General features: G+C 31.0%; 1 protein-coding gene across 7 annotated transcripts in view; it reads right to left on the bottom strand.

The window, feature by feature from the left end:
• The window catches only part of LOC148629441 (protein EFR3 homolog A-like), a 39,659-nt gene that overhangs the window by 16,481 nt on the left and 2,510 nt on the right, over positions 1-20,668 (bottom strand). For 5 of the 7 annotated variants that reach the window (XM_088551240.1, XM_088551185.1, XM_088551203.1 and 2 more), the window contains exons 2-16: positions 19,383-19,456; positions 15,150-15,277; positions 12,047-12,197; positions 11,625-11,746; positions 9,873-9,899; positions 9,087-9,224; positions 8,042-8,173; positions 6,329-6,407; positions 5,409-5,544; positions 4,295-4,423; positions 3,977-4,070; positions 3,375-3,426; positions 2,429-2,601; positions 1,548-1,623; positions 716-877 (exon numbers count right to left, since the gene is read on the bottom strand). In XM_088551240.1, the coding sequence (XP_088407366.1) occupies positions 716-877; positions 1,548-1,623; positions 2,429-2,601; positions 3,375-3,426; positions 3,977-4,070; positions 4,295-4,423; positions 5,409-5,544; positions 6,329-6,407; positions 8,042-8,173; positions 9,087-9,224; positions 9,873-9,899; positions 11,625-11,746; positions 12,047-12,197; positions 15,150-15,256 (1,578 nt within the window). In that variant the 5' untranslated portion in view covers positions 15,257-15,277; positions 19,383-19,456. The remainder of the gene's footprint in view (positions 1-715; positions 878-1,547; positions 1,624-2,428; positions 2,602-3,374; positions 3,427-3,976; positions 4,071-4,294; positions 4,424-5,408; positions 5,545-6,328; positions 6,408-8,041; positions 8,174-9,086; positions 9,225-9,872; positions 9,900-11,624; positions 11,747-12,046; positions 12,198-15,149; positions 15,278-19,382; positions 19,457-20,668) is intronic. The other 2 variants (XM_088551212.1, XM_088551229.1) reach the window with 1 other exon arrangement.

Here is a 20,668-nt window from a genome sequence, read left to right as displayed (position 1 = left end):
CATCAATTTGAATTTAAAAAAAAATTGTATTGTTTATCTATTGTTTTAGGTGTTGTATTTATTTCTAAAAGCTATTTACCAACAGTTTTGCCTTTGTTAAAACAATCTTTTAACAACAGAAAGTTGTATATTTACTTCATTATTTACATCAAAATTAGAATTCTTGAACTTTATTGACTTGAAAAATGTCTTTTATCCCTACATTTTATTTATCAAATAAAGTGTAACTATGTTTGTACATCAAATTTTAATGTTATTTTCAGCAATTTCGAGAGATTTATCTCCCCTTTCCAATGGTAATTTCCATAAGGAATTTTAAATGCTTATTTTGAGGTTTCCACATATTGGATTTAGTTAGATTTTTTTCTGTGCTTATTTTGGTCATGATGCTATAACTTAGAACTTTTAAAAATATCTTCCGTAGCAAGTTATTTAGAGTAAGTACAAAATTTTGCTAGACTGACTGGACTATAAAAAAACTAAGTTGAACATAAATGAATCACTAACATAATAAAAAACAAAGTGTTGCACTCTATGCTGGGCTAAGAATATCCCAACTCAACTTTTTTCTGTCAAATGAAGTGGGAACAGGGAAAAAGGAAAGTAAACAACATCATAGAAAAGCAATATACCAAATATCTAAGAATTTCCTAAAAAAGAAGCTGAGAGATCAGTTAACACAGTACAGTACCACATATATTTGTGTCCTAATTACCTGTAAATCTAGACCAAGTCTGAGCATCTCTATCACCAGTTCATCACACCCCATCTCTATACACAACAAACACATTGTACAGTACAGAGCTTCAAAATTGTTCACTTTATTGGTTAACATTTGAATATTCTCCAAAAGGTGTCCATAGAAATAAATACCATTCTGAAAAAAAAAAAACAAATACATAAAAATATCTAGTTTTATATTGTGTAGAGATCTTTGGAACACCTTCCAAAACAGATACAGCACTAATGTGAAATAATGGAATAATGTATCACCAACATAGACTTCCAAAATGGTATGAAGGTACCATCTCTCTACTTTATAAGGCACTTTTCAACCTGGCCAATACACAAAACTCATATGATATATATAGTACCACAGCTCAGGCAAAATAGGCCAATACCAACCCATCAGTTAACACAGTACTCGTTCACCTGCCAGATCAAGTACCATCCTATCTGTACTAAAGCTTGCTAATTAATAAACCACATACAATCCTTTACACTACTGTAAATGTCTGCCATAGGGAAAATGGACTAACACCCTATCTTGAACATTGTACTGTAATGTTTTTATTTCAGTATTGATCCTAAGGAAGAAGTATAGATTAACAAAATGTAATATTTGTACAGACTTATATCAATTATGAAAGAAAGAAAGAGAAAAGTAATATTACTATTTGACAGTATATTTATAGTAAGATATCAAAGAATTTTTGTACAAGAGTATCATATTTTCATACTTTACCATAAAATTGGTTAATTAAATGTTCAAATGTTAGGTCTAAAGATTATAGAAACAAATTTTATGCCTGTATAAAGGGGCATACCTTTTTCATAAAAAGACTGTCATGTCTTGAGCTCTTCTCTACAACTAAATCTAAATCACCAACATCTTTTGGAATTCTACAAAATAGGAAAGAAATCATATTAAAGTAGGTATAGACTGAAAAAAATGTTATTTTTAAAATAAAATTCTGGTTATGGATGATGTTTTTCCATAACTACCCCATCTACAAAATCATATCTGTCAAAGAACAAACTCAAAACTGGTATTAGTGATGGCTCATTAAAAAAACTGTATTTATTTTATGTTTTGACAATGGAAAGGAAACCAGGATCTGAAATGTAATCAAATTTATATAATCCAAGGATAATGACTAGACAAGGAAATTAGACAAACACAACAAAGAACAAAAAAATAACCGAACTAAACATGGCTAAAGAAACAAAAGTAAAAAATAAACAACCCATACTTCAAGCAGAATTTGTCTTAAAGTTTTTTAGCGATCATACATGGCAAAAAAATGTTAACATGTTTGCATATGTTTTAAAACATATGAAAACGTATTTTAGAACCAATATGAAAATATTTGTTTTTGTGCATATGATAGCACATGGAAACATGTTTTGTAAAATCAAACAAAAAACTAGGTTCTTTTCATATATGTGAACCTATGAAAAACATAAATTCTTTATGATATCTTTTACATGTTTTTCATGAATAAGTTGTTAATCCCAAACATGTCTTTCATATTTTTTTTCATGGTGGTCTTAAACATATGAAAACATGACAACTGTACACTTTTTGTGTATTTTACGAATCACATGAAAAACATATGTTGCAATTTTTCCTGTTTATACATTATTCCAATTATATAAAAAACCTCATGTAAACAAAGAGCCATCTTTGCCACATACCTAAGCTCACCTTATGTGTTTAAGTTTTTCAGTGTTGTCATGACGATCAATTAGCTTGTGCAGTATTTCTTGAACTGTTACCCGAGCAGCTTGATCAGGCATCAGTGAAATTCTCAACAATGGCATCAGGAACTCTGAGGGAAAAGTCTTCTGCATCTCAACTGTCTTGTATTTGGAGGCTACCTGTAACAAGATATAAATTTGTTACACCAAACTGATTAAGTTACAACATATGTTTTTTATAGGTTTTCAAAACTGAAGAAAAACAAGTTTTCCATATGTTTTTTTTCCACATGATTAGAACTAATTTTTAACATGGGACAACAAATTTAGTTCATTAAAAGCAATGATAAGTTAAATACTGATATATTATTATATAGATAGCAGTGTTTTATCTAATGTTTCCTGTGTAATAAATTTCCATAATTCACACTGTGAAATAAATTCAGTAATTTAACTCCCAGACTTTCTCCTGCAAAAACGTCACAACTTTGATATCAATCCTCAAAGACTGAATTTTGAATTCATGTTGAAAATGCTGATTAATTAAAAAGAAAATCTATACAATAAATAGGATAATTAATTGGTTATTGTGAATTATCAAAAACTGATTATTTATGCCAAGAGAGATTAAGGATTTAACTGGTGTGTGGAACAAGTTCCACACGATCGTTAAATCTAGGAATTCTCAACACTCATGATAATATTATAAAATTGTACTGTTTATTTTGTTTATATTTACCTAATTTTTATACAACAAGTACACATGCACCACGAAATAACTTATTTTCTGCTTATTACTTGAAAGTCATGACTTTTACAAAATCACCTATTGTTTGATTATGTTTTTTATTTTGCTGTCCCTACTTTCACTTTAAACTTTCCTCTTCATATCATTTTTTTAAGAATTAAGACAAATAAAATCAATTTTTCAACCCTTATATGCACTTTAATACCTTCAGTAGAGTCTTCAGTAACATGTTCTGCATCCGTGAATCCATTCCTTCTCTGTAATAATCAGAAGTAAGGATTAACACTTTATCAACAAAATGTATGTTGTTAGAGTGGTATTATTCAGAAGTTCAGATTCCTTTTTGTTTCAGAAAAAAAAAAAAAAAAAAACTTTCAATTGATTGGTAAATATTTGACATTTCCTATTGGAAAATACAAATTTGCTCATTTCTGCAGACCTTACTTTATGAAGTCAACAAAACAAAGCAGAAATTGACAAAAGCAGAAGTAAACATACAATATTTAAAAAAAAATCATAAGATTTAAATCTTGATAAAAAAAAAAAGCAATATTCTGCATTACACCACCAAGGAAAATCATGTTTGCCCCCATATGAACAAGGTTAAATTTCAAGGTAATGAAAGAACAAAATATTTTGTTGTATAAATAAATAAATAAACCAATGACTTCTGGTGTATAATATTTTACTCTTTGGCTTCAGGTACATAATATTTTTCACTCTTTGGCTTCTGAAGCATTATAAATTATGCTATGGCTTAAGAAATATAATACCTTACTCAATGGCTTCAGGAGTATGACAACTTACTCAATGGCTTCAGGAGCATACTGAGGAAACTTCCCCATTATAAACATCATAATCTCTATCTTCTGGTAATCTGGCAAGTTTTTGGCAAATTCACCTGAAAAAGTAAATATCCTGCATAATGTATATATCAAAGGGCTAAAGAAACTTAACACAAATAATGCACTTGAATTGCAATCTATGCATTAAAAAAACTTAACATTTACCTCTTAATACAATTTTTTTTTCAATGTTTTCAAAGGTATTAACAATTTCATTGGGAATTTTACTGACATGGAGATTGATGCACACCCAGTTTCTGCAATGACAGTCTCTATATACCTATTGTATTGATTATATTTTCCTCAAACAGTTCCTCCTTCTGTTTAATATTAGCATCCTCTGTTGTCCTCTCTATTGACAGTCTGAGGTGACGAAGTAAAGTGTTGATGACATCCAGTACTGATGGACCTAAAAAATATAGCACATATACCTCCACACATTGCTTCTTAAAAATTCTCTTACATAAAAGCCTTTAATCTGTTTATCTCAATTAAGAAATGTGTGATCAATTACTAAGGGGGGGTAAAATTTATTATATGTTTAAATTTGACCATACAGTTTAATATACTTATTAGTAAATTACTTGTACAGCTCTAGAAAAAAAATAAGCATGTCAAGCAAAGCAAAAAGTAAATAATAGATATTATATTAGGGAGAAGTACACACCATAAAATCTTCTGGATATAGTATCACCAAATCATTTACAACTTAATCTACAGTGGAAAATACCTATAGATGCACCAGCAGCAATGAGTACAGTGGAACATACCTATAGATCCACCAGCAGCAATGAGTACAGATTCATACCTATAGATCCACCAGCAGCAATGAGTACAGTGGAACACCTATAGATCCACCAGCAGCAATGAGTACAGTGGAACATACCTATAGATCCACCAGCAGCAATGAGTACAATGGAACATACCTATAGATCCACCAGCAGCAATGAGTACAGATTCATACCTATAGATCCACCAGCAGCAATGAGTACAGATTCATACCTATAGATCCACCAGCAGCAATGAGTACAGTGGAACATACCTATAGATCCACCAGCAGCAATGAGTACAGTGGAACATACCTATAGATCCACCAGCAGCAATGAGTACAGTGGAACATACCTATAGATCCACCAGCAGCAATGAGTACAGATTCATACCTATAGATCCACCAGCAGCAATGAGTCCAGATTCATACCTATAGATCCATCAGCAGCAATGAGTACAGTGGAACATACCTATAGATCCACCAGCAGCAATGAGTACAGTGGAACATACCTATAGATCCACCAGCAGCAATGAGTACAGTGGAGCATACCTATAGATCCACCAGCAGCAATGAGTACAGATTCATACCTATAGATTCACCAGCCTCCATGAGTCAAGATTCATACCTATAGATCCACCAGCAGCAATGAGTACAGATTCATACAATGCATCGATAATACTGTTCTTTATCTGAGGGTCACTTTTAGTGTGTTTATCTAAATGTTCCATTAATGTCTGGATAACTATATAACCATACTGTTGCTAAAAATAGATAAAAGTGTTTCAATAATGAACAGTATTTGTCTAAATCATACAAATCCCTTAATGTGCATGAAAATTGAAGATATTGCATCTAAGTAAACTTTCAAAGAGATTGTTCAAATAGTAAATTCCTAAAACATATAGGCTTCATACCTTGTGATGCACATGGTAGAAACGCTCAGTGATGGATCTGGCTTCATATTTCGATAGTGTTGGTTTTGAGTACTTCTTGTATACAATTAATTTTGGATTTAGTTCTTCCTATATATGTTTTATTCTAATGCTGCTAATGAGAGTTTACTCCTAGAAACACATGTACAACATACCCAAAATTTTAATTCATAAGATTGGTATTGTTTGTATTTTATTACTTAAAAGTGCAATAAATTCATAACATATTTACATATTTCCCACACTTGCACAGGAAGTTGATATCAGAAGGACTCCCACTCCCCACAAAAAAAAATATGCCCCATCGCTCCATCTATATAAAGCAACACACCTAATTTGAAATCAAGAAGTCAATGCATCATATGGGAGCTGATACAATTACAATAAAATTTAGACTGGTAGATAAGATGATTCCAATATACCATCCATATGTTCACTTGTTGTTTAATTCTCATTATTCACATTGATTGAAATCTAAATCAAACTGATTTCATGCACTATTCCCATAAATCCTACCAAAAACATTTACCATGATAATTGGGTGATCTGTCATTTAAGCTGACATACAACAAAATATAATTTCATGTGTGTTAGTTCAAACCTTCCATCTTACCTGTACTGAATACATCAATATCTTGAAACATTTCACAACGAAATCACTTGGTACCCATAACTTATGGTTATCATAATGTCTGAAATATAAGGTGAAAGATCAAAATCAATATGTTCTTACACAAGCCTCTATTGAAGAGCTGAAATTTCTTCAACCAGTGTAAGAAATTCTGTTTTTTGACATATGAAGCACACCAAAACCAGTGAAAAGATGAAGAATTTCTCACACAAGAGGAAAAAATCCCAGAACTTCAATAGATGATAAGTTTAAAGACATATTTCTTTTGTTTTACAGCCCAAAGTGAAAAATTACAATTTATACAGATCAAGAAGTAGTTTGCATAAAATATGTGTTGTATTACTGGGTGCCGATTAACCACTTGTGACTAATAGTAATCACCCTGAAAATTCTATTATATAGTAATTAATTTTTAAGTTTTGTATAATTTGAAAATATTGACATACACTGTCATACAAAGATGTGGACCTGAGTACAAAAAAATTGGATTAATTTATTCATTGACCCTCTGAACTTCACTGGACTTCTTTTACTGTGCATGTACACATGACAGACATAGTTGTGTGTCTGTCATACAAAAACAACAAAAATGGGAGAATGAAAAAATCTTTATCTGGACAATTCAAATTTACTATGGATATTGATACTGTAAGTTATTGACTGCTGATTTAAGTATGTAAATTTAGTACATGCACTTTTAGTTTAAGTTAGAAAAAAAATTTTAATCTTTAGTGAAAGGTTCAACTTTGGTTTATATTACCATCTTCTCATTATTTTCTAGTATGACATTAAGAATGATTAAATTCATATCTTTTCATTATCTCAGACTTATTGTAGGCTGTATACACTTGAAGTTATTAAGATACACTGAAATTTTCATTTGCTTATTAGAGTTGATCACATGCTTAGATTTACAACAAAAGGCTATCAGACAAATCTCTGATATTTTGAAAAGATAAACCTCAATTTTACTATTTAAGAGTTGGCAATAATAAAAACTTCGTCCCTAGAAAAATAACATAAATTTTCCAGGTGCATACTGTTTATTGTGCGAAGTGTTATTTTTCAATAGACAAAATTTTTATCATAGCCAATTCTTATAAATTAATTTTAAAACAAATTTTTATCTTTAAACATGAGAAAAGAAGCCCTGAATTTAACTGAATAGGGGCATGTCAATATTTTTTTATACATTGAGATATAACAAAATTATTTTAACCAATCAGATTACAGTATTTATCTCAAATTAAGTTATTAGAAAATGTTATAATAACCACTGATAAAAAAGTATACACAAGAAAAATAATTGTCAGCATCTTACAGGAAACATTTACTCATTTACTCATATTAAGATTTTAATAATATATTCTTATATTGTACATATTTGCGCAGATACTTATTTTCATGATTGTTAGTTTTCAATTACCCTTGCAACTATTTAGGTTTGTGTTATGTTGAAAATCACCATTTTCTTAATGCTTGATATACATATTGGCAAGTACTAATTTTTATGAATATTTACTGATTTAGAAATTTGTGAAGTTAAATACACCGTGAAAATAAGTACAATTATAGTAACAAGAAATGGTTAATCTGGTAATCATAGATAATCACTCTATCCATATTTGAGCAGGGATATGAAAATACTTAATGAAACACTGATTTCCTATAAAACAAGAAAAGATTATAACTTACGTCAAAGCAGGCTTCAGAACACTTTTAATGTTTCCATAAGAAGCTCTACAAGCCAGGTCTCTAAACACAACCTCAGAGAGGTAAACTGGATGTTCTTCATCTTTTGGGCTTTCTAGATCAACTGACATAAAACTGAAACAAAGGTAAATACTATAACTGTTATTTATTGGAAGTAAAGTTTAATGTTCAGCCTGAGATAAGTGGAAAAGCAATATGCAAAAAGAAAATTATATTTTCACCTACCCGATTTAGCAGGAAACATACTTGATATTTTTTTCAAGCAGAATAATATAAGTGATACATGTGAATATTTGGTTTTAAGATTCTTTGACCTTTGACTTTTGGATTGAATGATTATTATTGCTGACTTTATTTTTCTTCTCTACAATATCAATTACATGTATCGTAATCATTGATTGAACGATATGATAATATATCATAACCATAGAAATCAACCTTAGATGAACGATATAATATATCATAACCATAGAAATCAACCTTAGATGAACGATATAATATATCATAACCATAGATTGACCTTAGATGGAACGATATGATAATATATCATAACCATAGATTGACCTTAGATGGAACGATATGATAATGTATAATAACCATAGATTGACCTTAGATGGAACAATATGATAATATATCATAACCATAGATTGACCTTAGATTGAACGATATGATAATATATCATAACCATAGATTGACCTTAGATTGAACGATATGATAATATATCATAACCATAGATTGACCTTAGATGGAACGATATGATAATATATCATAACAATAGATTGACCTTAGATGGAATGATATGATAATGTATCATTATTACAAAGTGACTGATATGATAATGTATCATGATCATTGATTGAATTAGGTAATGCATGGTAATCTTTGATTGGACATTATGATAATGCAAGGTAATCATTGATTGATATGATAATGCATGATAATCATTGATTGAATATTATGATAATGCATGATAATCATTGACTGATGTGATAATGTATCCTAAGATATTTTAGCATTCCATACTTACTTAGGATTGTGCATATTGTAGAGTAATGAAGGAACAATTTTATCCATGTGTACAGGCTCCCAGATATTGACCTGTAAATCATCTGATACTGTTTTCCTAACCACACCCTGTAATCCTCGTAGTCCAGCATTACGGATCCTAAAAAATATGTTAACAATATGAAATATTATTTACAGAAATTTCCAATTTTTAGCCCTCTTATCCCTAAAACTAAAGTAACCTGAATAGTGATTGCTTATGTAATTGTATTGTAAGAGGACACCTTAAAAAATATTTCTTACTTCATAGATTTTCAGCAAAATTGTAATTGAAAATATATCTTTTTAAATGTTTGTATCTGTTAAAAGGCTTAAAATCTCTATTAAAAATCAAATACAGTTTAATATATCATGCTTTTTCACAAAAGAAACATGCAAAGAACACTTTTACTCTGACAAGATTATCATACATGAACACAGCATAAAAGTATAAGTATTTGTTTGTATTATTCATAAATAATTATAAAAATAAATTTAATATGCATTATTTTGCAGAAAACAGATTACCATACTATCTTCATGCTTAATTACTAGTTAACAAGAATATTACTATGCCAATATTAACAAAAACAAATTCATTAAAGGAACAAGAAAAAGCAGTTTGAAAATGTTTACAAGCACTTCAAAATGTATGCAATTTTAAAAGCATTGGAGGCTGGGAAATGTTTTGTTTAGAAAGTATTTTCTTCAGCATGCTGGGTTTCAGGTTTTCAATTTTGTTATTTTTCTTACAACAGAAATCAATTACCTCTGATTCATTGATAAATGACCTGATCTAAAACATTATACACGACAATTAGTGACATGTAAAACTATCTGAATTACATCACCATAACCAAGAAGTATTCTGTGATAGATTTCATCCTAAACTGAGAAAATAGAATTTCAAGTACTGAAAGGACTTGTCTTTTAGAAGTCTCTTTTTTCAAAAAAAAAAAGAATACAGAGACATCAATACCAGTGATATCTAATGACATTGTCATTGTGCTCAGACAAAGTAATAATCTAAAAAGCATGTAGTTTACCCAACAAAAAATTGTAGTTCCTTATGAACTGAAAAACTTTCAGTAAGCGGCCTTCAAAAAAGAGCAAAATTGGAGACTAGTGGTCTTTGTATAAAGATCAAATTTACATAAAATATTATGCAAAGGGACAAAAAAATCAGGTGATTTAAAACATGTTATGATATAATATATATTGTCTGCTCACAAGAAATCAGGTTATTTAATTTAATACATATTGCCTGCTCACAAGAAATCAGGTATTTTAATATAATACATATTGCCTGTTCACAAGAAATCAGGTATTTTAATATAATACATATTGCCTGTTCACAAGAAATCAGGTGATTTAATATAACACACATTGCCTACTTAGGCAGGTTTGACTGTAGAAGAAAATGTACAACTCATCATGTCAAAACAGCACACTAAAGAGAATGCAAATGTTGTGCAAAACTTTCCCTCACCCTAGAAAACACAGAAAAGATTAGAACACATTGTAAACAGGAAGTAGAAACGCAGGATATCTGAAAAAAGCACAGTACAACTCACCATGTCAAAGCCAGTTACAAAATAAACAAATATAAACTTGACATAGTGATGCCCCTGTGCTCTACATGGGCACAACTGTTTAGTCAAAACACTCAAAAGTAGGACTACCCTATAAATGTCTTTGTGCTTGAATGATACAGATGATGCCCTCAAACATAAAAGATTTGTCTACTGACATTTAGGCAACAATAAATAAGAATCTTTTCACTAAGTCACTAAACTGCTTAGATTATCTCTTATTCTCAATAAACATATATGCACATGAAGAAAACACATATAGGTGACAATATTTTTTTAGTCTTAAAGACGTAAGTAGGAATAATTTTACCAAGCTGGTTTGGATCATATATCATCATGAGCTATTGCATGAAAACTGGAAAATACACACTTTTTAAGAATAAGAAAAAATGAATCTATTTAAAAATTCAAGGGAGCTTCCCACTGTGGTTATATTCACATTCTCAAAGTTTCAATTTACGTGGTATCAGCAATTTTTAATTTTCCTGCAAAAACTTGTGGTATGAACGATTGAGGGTGAAACAATAAGCCCCCTCCCACTTTAAATTGAAAAGGCATAAAAATTCATCCGAAAGAAGCCAGAAAATTGCTACAACAGACGGATTAACACTGTATTTGTGGTATAACCTGTACTCTACAGAGTGGGCCACAATTTTAACTCATCCTGCTCAGTGCAAAGAAATTCAACCAAGATTAATGTCAAAAAAAGACAACCAAACTAACATCAAATAAAATAACTGCTCCTTTTATATGTGAAGATAAAAACCCAAAAAAACTATTTATCTATAATTTAAAAATATCACAGGATACAATGCTATTTCTTTGCTGGCTATCTTATACATGTATGAACAGTTCAAATGCTACATGTACATTGTAAATCATGTATTATAGAACCTTAAAAAACCTGTGTTTCTTAACATAATACTAACTTGGTCCTAATGCTCTCACTGTCCTTTGCACAGTGACACATGGAGCTAAATTTAGACACAAAGAAATCATATCTCCTATGATATGAAGGGTTGTCTTCTTCAATGTTGGCAAACTTTACAAACTGAAACAGTAAATAAAACATTTTTTTGCATTGAAAGGAAGCTTTATTTACAGTGGAAACAATTAATGCCAACACATGAAATATTTCTTAAAGAACTTATTTTAAAATTCAATGTAGCCAGAGTTACTCCCTTTCTTGCTTGTATTAAGATGCTGAATATTATCACATTTTTGTTTTTTCCTCATTTATCATTTGACCAAACACTTTTGTCAGACAAGATGAAAAGCCATCTTTTAAGCACTGTAAAAACTTTTCTAACTGGAGCATAATTGTGTCTTTAAAATAATTTTTATAACCTACCGACTGAGTAGCGAGAACCTGAAGTTCAGGATCATCAGATTCAAGAAGTTTCTGTACCATTTTAAGAAAACTCTCCACAAACAGGTTCAAAGAATGGGAATGACAAGCTACAAGGAGTTGGTCTAATGCATCCATACTGATAAATACAAATCTGTAATAGGACAAAGAAAGTGCCATGAATATGATTGGTTGACAGGTATTAGGCAGTCACTGCCAACTAGGAATATACTCACTTACAGAGTTAGATAGTATTGTTGGTAATGTCATATAAAAAATTGCTAAATAAAGAAAAAATTAGGATAAGAGTGCAGCTGCTTGCCGATGTTACAGACACCAAACCTATGAAACTGACATGACATTGGTAACTAGAAGCTCTCAGGACCCTGAATAATTCATCTGGTTCATTTTTCACCTTTCAAGGGCAATAACTCTAAAAGAAAGTCATCCTACAACTTCAACCCAATAGGCACTTTTGTAGGTCTTTTTGTAAAGATTATTTCTTCAATTTAAAGTTTTTTCTATCTATTATACTTTTCAAAATATTTCCAAAAATAAAATTAGCACCATTTTTTTGCCTGACGAGTTCCTGAACCAATCCTCCCAACTATTTGGCGAATCGATGATCAATGATTAAATGACCGGTGACAGCTCGATAACCGATGACATGTCTGATCACAGTTTTGTTATGTAGTTTGACAGTTGATCAGTTCATGTAAATTTCTGAATTTTAAATGGAACAAATTAAATATGGTGCCATATCAAATTTAATTTAAGATTAAAATTTAAAATCAATATTTTGCATTCCATAAAAAAATAGTAGATTTAAAAGAAAATTATTACATATGTGTCTAAATTTATATTGTTTAGTAAATCTGTATGAAAACTGAAAACTGAAACAAACCAATCCATAGATTTTATTAACTGATCATCAGTTATTTGATGTAAAATGGAAGCTGTCACAGGTTCAATGGATCAGTTTGAAAGATCAATTACTGATCCAAAACTAATCAGTGATCAGTGAATGATCGCAATTATAGTTGCACAGATTGGTTCAGGCAGGTTACAAGGAGGCATTCTACAACTTTGACCTGAAACTACTTTTGTAGGCCTTATCAAAAAGATCATTTCATCAATTGAATATTTTTTATCTATCTATTAGTTTTCAAGATATTGGCTAAAAACTGTAATAAACACAATTTCTGGCTTTTCAAAGGCAATAGGTCATCCTATAACTTCAACTTGATAGATATTACCCTATGTTCTTTAAATAGACATGGTGGCCATGTTTTTACAGATCGAAAATCAAAACTCAAATTTTGTGCAGGGTATCTAAAAAAAAGTTTTGGCCATTTCTTTTCCAACATGTCCAGAAGTTTCAGAGGAAAATATGTTTGAAGAAAAGTTTACAGATAACGAGGAACACCAAGTGATGACAATATCCCACAAAGTCCTATGGGCAAAGTGATGTAATATAGCAACTTACATGTACCTAATTTAAGGAAGATATTTATATTTAAAACTACAGGTACATACCAATAAAACCTAAGAAAATGCCTAAATATATATTCCAATGTTAAAAAATGAAAACACAGACCTGTTTTTGCCATTGCAAACATATAAGGCATATTATTCATGTCAGTATTGGTTCCATCAGCAATAAAATATTCTATAAGTTATGTAAAACTTGCTCACAAAACCATGCAAAAAATTCAAGGATACCAGAAATCTTACCATAATTTTTAGATTATGATAGTACCAATTATATCCTTAAAAAGTCGTATTCCATTTCTGTTACATCTCAATAATAGTTAAATTTCATCAATTTCAGAAAATGAGTGCAGTTACCATGTCAACATATTGAGTCAATGTAGTGAAAAAGACAAACGAGAAGGAAATGAACATTTAGCTGTTGTCTGATTGACAGAGTAATCACAGTGTACAATCCAATTAGTTAAAACCAGCTGACTTATAGTGATAGGCTTTCAGACATATAACTGAAGGAACAAAGCTACAAAAGTCTTTCATTATTAAGTATAACATATAACTTTGCGATAAAAAATTAAAATCATAAAAAGTATACTATTCAAAAGCTAATATTTTGAGATGACTTATTAAATGATAAATTAAGGAGGTAGACCTAGGGTCAGGGACATAACTCATAAAATCAGTAATATGTTTGTATTATGTTCAATTTCACCAAAGCCTATCAAGCTTTAATTTGAAACAGAATGAAATCAATCCAAGATACATTGATGCTTACATAAGATTGATATGAAAAGCCTGAATACAAACGTGCCAATGATCTGTAAGAGTTATGTCCCTTATCCTAGGTCTACCTCCTTAAGTTTTCAAGAAAATCCATTCCTTAGTAGCCTTATGATTAAGTATATTATAAACCACAAAAAAAGTTTGTTTTTTTTTTTTTTTTTTTTTAAGAGTGCAGCTTAATACAACTGCAGATGTCAAATCCTGGACAGTAAAAATACACTAAAAAACAAAACATTCAAACTCGATACAGCTGAAAATTTTGATTTTGATTAAATGCTTATCAAAGCATAAGTTACCAATAAATATATAAGTGGTCATGTACTAAAAATAACTCCAATTTATCATATTAAATAAGCAAAAGTTGTGTATTCAAAGTTTACTGAAATACTAATTTTTAGTATTTCATGTCACAAATTTCCAATATTTGGGACATTACTCCAAAATCAATTACAGTCTTCCTTTAAAGACCTATACTTATGATTACTCAAGTTATATCCAATACCTACAAAAAATGTTTGCACATGTAGAGTATTTAACTCTTTCTGACCTACATTTGTATCATTTCTACATGGCTAAGGCAAAAACTTAGGTCAGAAATGAGGGTCAAATTGCTTTTAAATTCCTAAGAGTTTCAATAAAACAATAACGGTCTAAATCTCCTCCCAGGCCAAATAACAACTTTATCTTCCTGATTAATTCATGTCAGTAAACTAGGTTGTTACAAATGTAAAAATGTGAAATCCTCCTTCAAGGTACATTAAAGGCTGGCATTACATGTAGCACTAAATGTACATATATCTTAAATTATGAATGAACAAATGAAATAATTTCTTACCCAACCCTTCTTCTCTGTAAATCTCTGCCTAACTTTTGTTCCAAATATGCACCAATTCTATCTAACTTCTCAGAATTAGACATGGCATAGTATGTAAGCTTGTCCATGTTGTTTTTCACCAAACCATCCTATAAATGGAGCAAAAACAATAAAAGAACAACATTCCAATGTCCCCATGTAAAAAAAAAGTGTGGAAAACTTCAAATTCACTGAAATTGTCTCGGTCAAAGGGCCATAACTTCCATCAAAATCAATCAACCATAACCAAAATTGAACTTAATCTGTATTTTCTCATGGTAAGGCAACATACAAAATAAAAAAAAAAAAATTGGTAAAGGAAGTACAAAAAAGTGTGGAAAACTAAATTCACTGATATTTTCTAAGTCCAAAGGCCATAACTTCCATGAAAATCATTCAACCATAACCAAAGTTGAACTTAATCTGTAACTTCTCATAGTAAGACTACATACAAAAGATAAAATCATTAGGTAAAAGCAATACAAAAAAAGTGCAGAAAACTGTAAATTCACTGAAATTGTCCAAGTCCAAGGGCCATAACTTCCATAAAAATCATTCAACTGTAATCAAAGTCGAATTTAATCTGCCTGGCATTTTCATGTCCCTGTGCAACGCGTCGCGGGGGACAATTATTTTATAACAGAGCTCCCTTGACCCTGAATATCTCCTTTGTGTGTAATAACAGTAGAACAGTAACCAACCAATGTAATTAAAGGCGTGAAACAGATGACTATTTTTACTTTGTCAGATTCATGCTGTTAAACACCATTTGCACTTATGATCTCATAACTTGATAATTAAAGCAAAGAGTAGGTTTCTTGTCACATGTTAGGGTCTTTTTAAAGGGGTCAATACTTTCAAGAAGTTCAATGAGGATGTTAGCCTCACTGTGTTTAGAAAAAAGCTTCAAAGTAAACTTGAACCTGAACACATATGTACATATCTCTTTTATGACCCCTCATTAAACAATACAAAAAAGACTGCAGGAGTTCTAAATACATGATACATAATTTATTGCAGAAATTTTATCATGAAAATCATGTGTACAAAGATTTTTGAGGATGTCATGTTCTAATAATGTTTCAATCCAATCTGAAATGATTCAAGTAAACAGATAGATAAATATACATGTACATGTATCAATCACCTGTATACTACTTCACTGGCAGGGCATAAAAAATATGGCATTACATAATTTACCTGTAGCCATTAGAATATCTCAACATGGAATGGATAAGACACTGTTACTCATTGCAATAGCATAATAATTAATAATTTCTTTATTCAAAAGCAATACAGCTTATAGAAATACATATCAAACAATACATATATACATACACCTAAGATCAAATGTCTTTAGCATAACACATTATTAAATATATAACACAATAATAAGTGGAGAATGATATTTTAAGAATTACGAATTTTATCAGCAAGATATAGATATTTTCCTGAATAATGGGAACAAGAAATATTTTGGAGTTACATGTATATGATTTCTGTAGGGCTCTTCAATGTAAGGAGTTGACTATTTTGTAGATAAAATTGCCAATACATATAATACAGGTAAACCAATATGTGAAACAATATGTGAATGAATTATTAATATTAATGAATTAATATATTTTCTACTCTTTCTTTTATAAAGTATAAAACTTTCATGTAAAGAAAGCAGAATTCCAATTTCACAAGTAGTACTATGTTACTTTGAAAGCAGATGCTTTACATGTATATGTACAAAAATGTACATTCCAAAGGCAACAATCATAAAATAATATTGCCAACCATGACAAGTAAAAATACCCCCCAAAAAAACAAAAGAACACACATTCAATCATATCATATTTTGCTATGTGAAACTGCTTAATTGATTCAGATCAAAATCTTAAACAAGATGTTGCATACTATGTCATGCAAAAAATACTCCCTATCAACCATTTCAGTAAAAGCTGGGAAGATGCAGTACACTGCATCATGCAAAAGCTATATACCAAATATCTAAGCATTTCCTTCATTAAAAGCTTAGAAATCAGTTATGAAAAATTACATTATGATGCTAAAAGAGTACACAAGGGAACCAAGGTTATAGCGGTAACCAAAAGAATGCAATCCAGGGACAAAGACCAGACATGCAAAACAGACATACACAACAAAGAACATAAAGTAACTAAAATCATACAAACAAAGTAACAAAAGCAAATGAGCAACTCAGACTCCATTAAAAACTAGGAGCATGGACCAGGTGCACTGGTAGGGTAAGCGTCCTCTGCTTTTCTATGAGTTGCTCATAAAAAGTCAAGTCCAGAGTAGACAAATGAGGACAGGAAAACTATGACCCATTGAATAAATCAGTTTTCGTGGTGCAGATGGATGCACCATAACAATCCACAAGTTCATGATGACTACCATAAATCTTTTGTAGTGATGACTTCAATCTTGAAGCAACATAACCCTGTTCCAGAAACCTATTTGTTAGAGTTCTAGCGCGATACAAAAAGTCTGCATCATTTCGGCAAGCTCTGGCATAACGTATGAGTTGTGATATGAACACTCCATATGCAGGTGCTGAAGGGATGTTGCCACAGATGAAAGGAAAGTTGACAATTTTGAATGAAAAGTCATCACGTTTGTCGTAAAGTTTGGTCAATAGTTTTCCTTTACCAAATCGATTTCTAAGTGTAGGTCAAGATATGAGGCTGACTTCACAGTGTCTGTAGTATCCTTTACCTCAAGTTCTTTGCGGCAGAAGCAATGTATCAAATCTCCGAAATTAGGATTGTTTAAAGATAATACGTCATCATAAAAAACTACAAAGTCGATTAGTAAACAAAAAGTAGATGAGCAACAAACCTGAAAATGGAGGAAAAGGTACAAGTCATCATGAGAAAGCAATATACTGTAACAAAAATCAAAGCACTTCCTTCAGTAAAAGCAAAGAAATCTGTTACAAAAAATTCCATAAAGCAGCACCCTAAAAAACTACAAAGTCGATCCGTTTACAGGAATTAGTGGCGTGAAGAACCTGAAAAGGGGAGACCTAGTAGATGTCATCATTAGAAAGCAATATACCAAATACCTAAGCATTTCCTTCCGTAGAAACAGAGAAATCAGTTACAAAATTTCCATTATGCAGCACCTTAATAACTACCAAGTCTATCAGTAAACAGGAAATAGAAGAGGGGTGAACTGAAAAGGGGAGAGATAGTACAAGCCATCAGAAGAAAGAAATGTACCAAATTGGCAAATATCTAAGCATTTCCTCCTGTAAAAGTCATGAAATCTGTTACGAAAAATGTGTAACAGACAAACCTGTGTATCTAGAAAAATTTTAAGGCATTCATGTAATGTAGCCTCTCCTAGATATGAAAAAGTTACATCAAGTTTATGTAAAATTATATCAAAAACTGAACTGATTTTTGCCTGGTTAATATGGTCCACTTATTTACACAGTTCAAATCACCTAATGTGTATATATGTACATGTAGGTGGCTATTGTCCTTCTATTGACCAGCATGTCAATGTGAATAAAGTTTACCTTTAACAAATAGGGAACATCTTAAAACATTATCAAGTTCACTTCCGCTCCTCTGCAGAATTAATCAAATAAAAACAACGAAAGCTGGGTTTTTGATATAATTTAACATAAACTGAATGCAACTTTCACATATACGTATGTAGGAGGTCCTATGCCTTCAATTCTTCTAGATACACAGGTTTGTCTGTAGTAAAGAAGGAAATCAGTAGTGAAATTGAGGCCATACTTGTCGAAAGGTAATCAGAAACCTTAACCACAAAATAACATACATTGTACATGTACATGTATGTTAGATCACTCAATTACCTGACAGTTTATCACTGGTTCTTTTTTAAGTATAAAAATGTAATAAGTGGAAGGTCCATGGACAGTCTAGGTGGAAGCAGGAACCATCCAGTATCATTTTCAGAAGAAAATGTACTTTTTGGAATTTTGCTTCTATGCAGGTGAGACCTTGCTTGATGTAGAGTTTGAGCACAATATGGAGTTCCCTCTGGTCCCCTAATGCTGTTGTGAATTTTGCATGTTAAATTCATGTAAATTGTACCTGTTGTTGTGATCAAATATTTAGAACTCTAAAGCATTTATTTGTTGATGCAAAATGTAACAGATGTTGACAAATTTTGGTAATATAATCATTAATTTCTATCAATAACAATACAGAATTAAATGTACTATACCTCTGGGTCTACTGGGAAAATATTGTCAACTAGCCTCTTGTAACGAGGTTTTAAACAAGCACAACTGCAACAACCTACAAAAACAAATTGTTGATGTACAATGTAAATTAGAAAACCTGTGAGCAAAGATCACTGGTTGATGCCCCCACTCCCCTTCCCCACTTGTCGAAAAGCAACATTTGATTCCAAGTTAACGTTACCATCTTGTTTTCTGGTATCCACAGTTTTTCAAATTTTACCTCAAAATCGAATCTTGTTTTAAAAAAAAGGTGATTGTGTTTGAATTCTGTAACTTACTAAGGGTAAATCCCAGTACCAACAAATAGTGGAGACAATCTTATCCAGGGTGAAAAAAGAAAGTCTCATAATTTTTTCAAAATTTCAGTGTACAAGCCTTCATTAGGTAGGGTCTAAAATGTGTATCCTGTACCCATACCCGTACCAACTTTTCACTGTACCCAAATACTATTTCACCAGTTTCTTCATTATTACTTGATATTTCCAGCTGAAGGTTGGTACATTAGTAACAAATGACATGATGGCTAGGCAAGAATTTATTATTTTTTAATTTATTTTCTCAAAAAACTTGATTTTATTTGATTTTCTGCTTCCAAAAGGTCTAAAATGTGTAGGTAACCTGTACCCAAAATCAAAGTCAGGTATTTTTTTTATCAGTACAGTTTTGATACATATTTGTCATTAGAACATGATAACATTGCCAAAATATTCATTGGCAACAACTTAAAACCGCCTAAGACTCTGTTTATGAGACTTTCTTTTTCATCCTGGATAAGATCATCTCCACTCTTTACTGGTACAGGGATCAACGCTTGGTATGGTGCGGAATTCAAACTCAATCAATTTTTTTTAAATCAGTATCAAAACTTTCAAAACTTTATGCAAAGTTTTAAGAAATACGTAAAATTTGGACAGGAAAGTGATAAATAGTGAATTAATAGTGAATTACATGTATTAGTATGGTATGGTAACTTCTGGTTACACATTTTAGACCTTTTGAAATAAAAAAAAACCAATCGAACAAGAAATACTAGAAAATCATACATGTACATCATTTTCTTGACCAGAAATGATTTGAAACAGACTTTTACACATCTCATGCAATTTTGGGTTCTTAACATACAGTAATAATGAATATTTTAGAAAACTTTGGGTACGGGGAACAGTTGGTACGGGTATGGGTTACACATTTTAGACCATACCCTTCAATATCAAATATTTCAAAATATTATCAAAAGTCTTAACTTCACAAAAAGTTCAGAAAAGCG

Source organism: Perna viridis, chromosome 1 (assembly GCF_037379345.1).
Source record: "Perna viridis isolate PV_CMFRI_1.1 ecotype Kerala chromosome 1, ASM3737934v1, whole genome shotgun sequence".
Taxonomy (NCBI): domain Eukaryota; kingdom Metazoa; phylum Mollusca; class Bivalvia; order Mytilida; family Mytilidae; genus Perna; species Perna viridis.
This window is presented reverse-complemented; position numbering and strand designations above follow the sequence as displayed.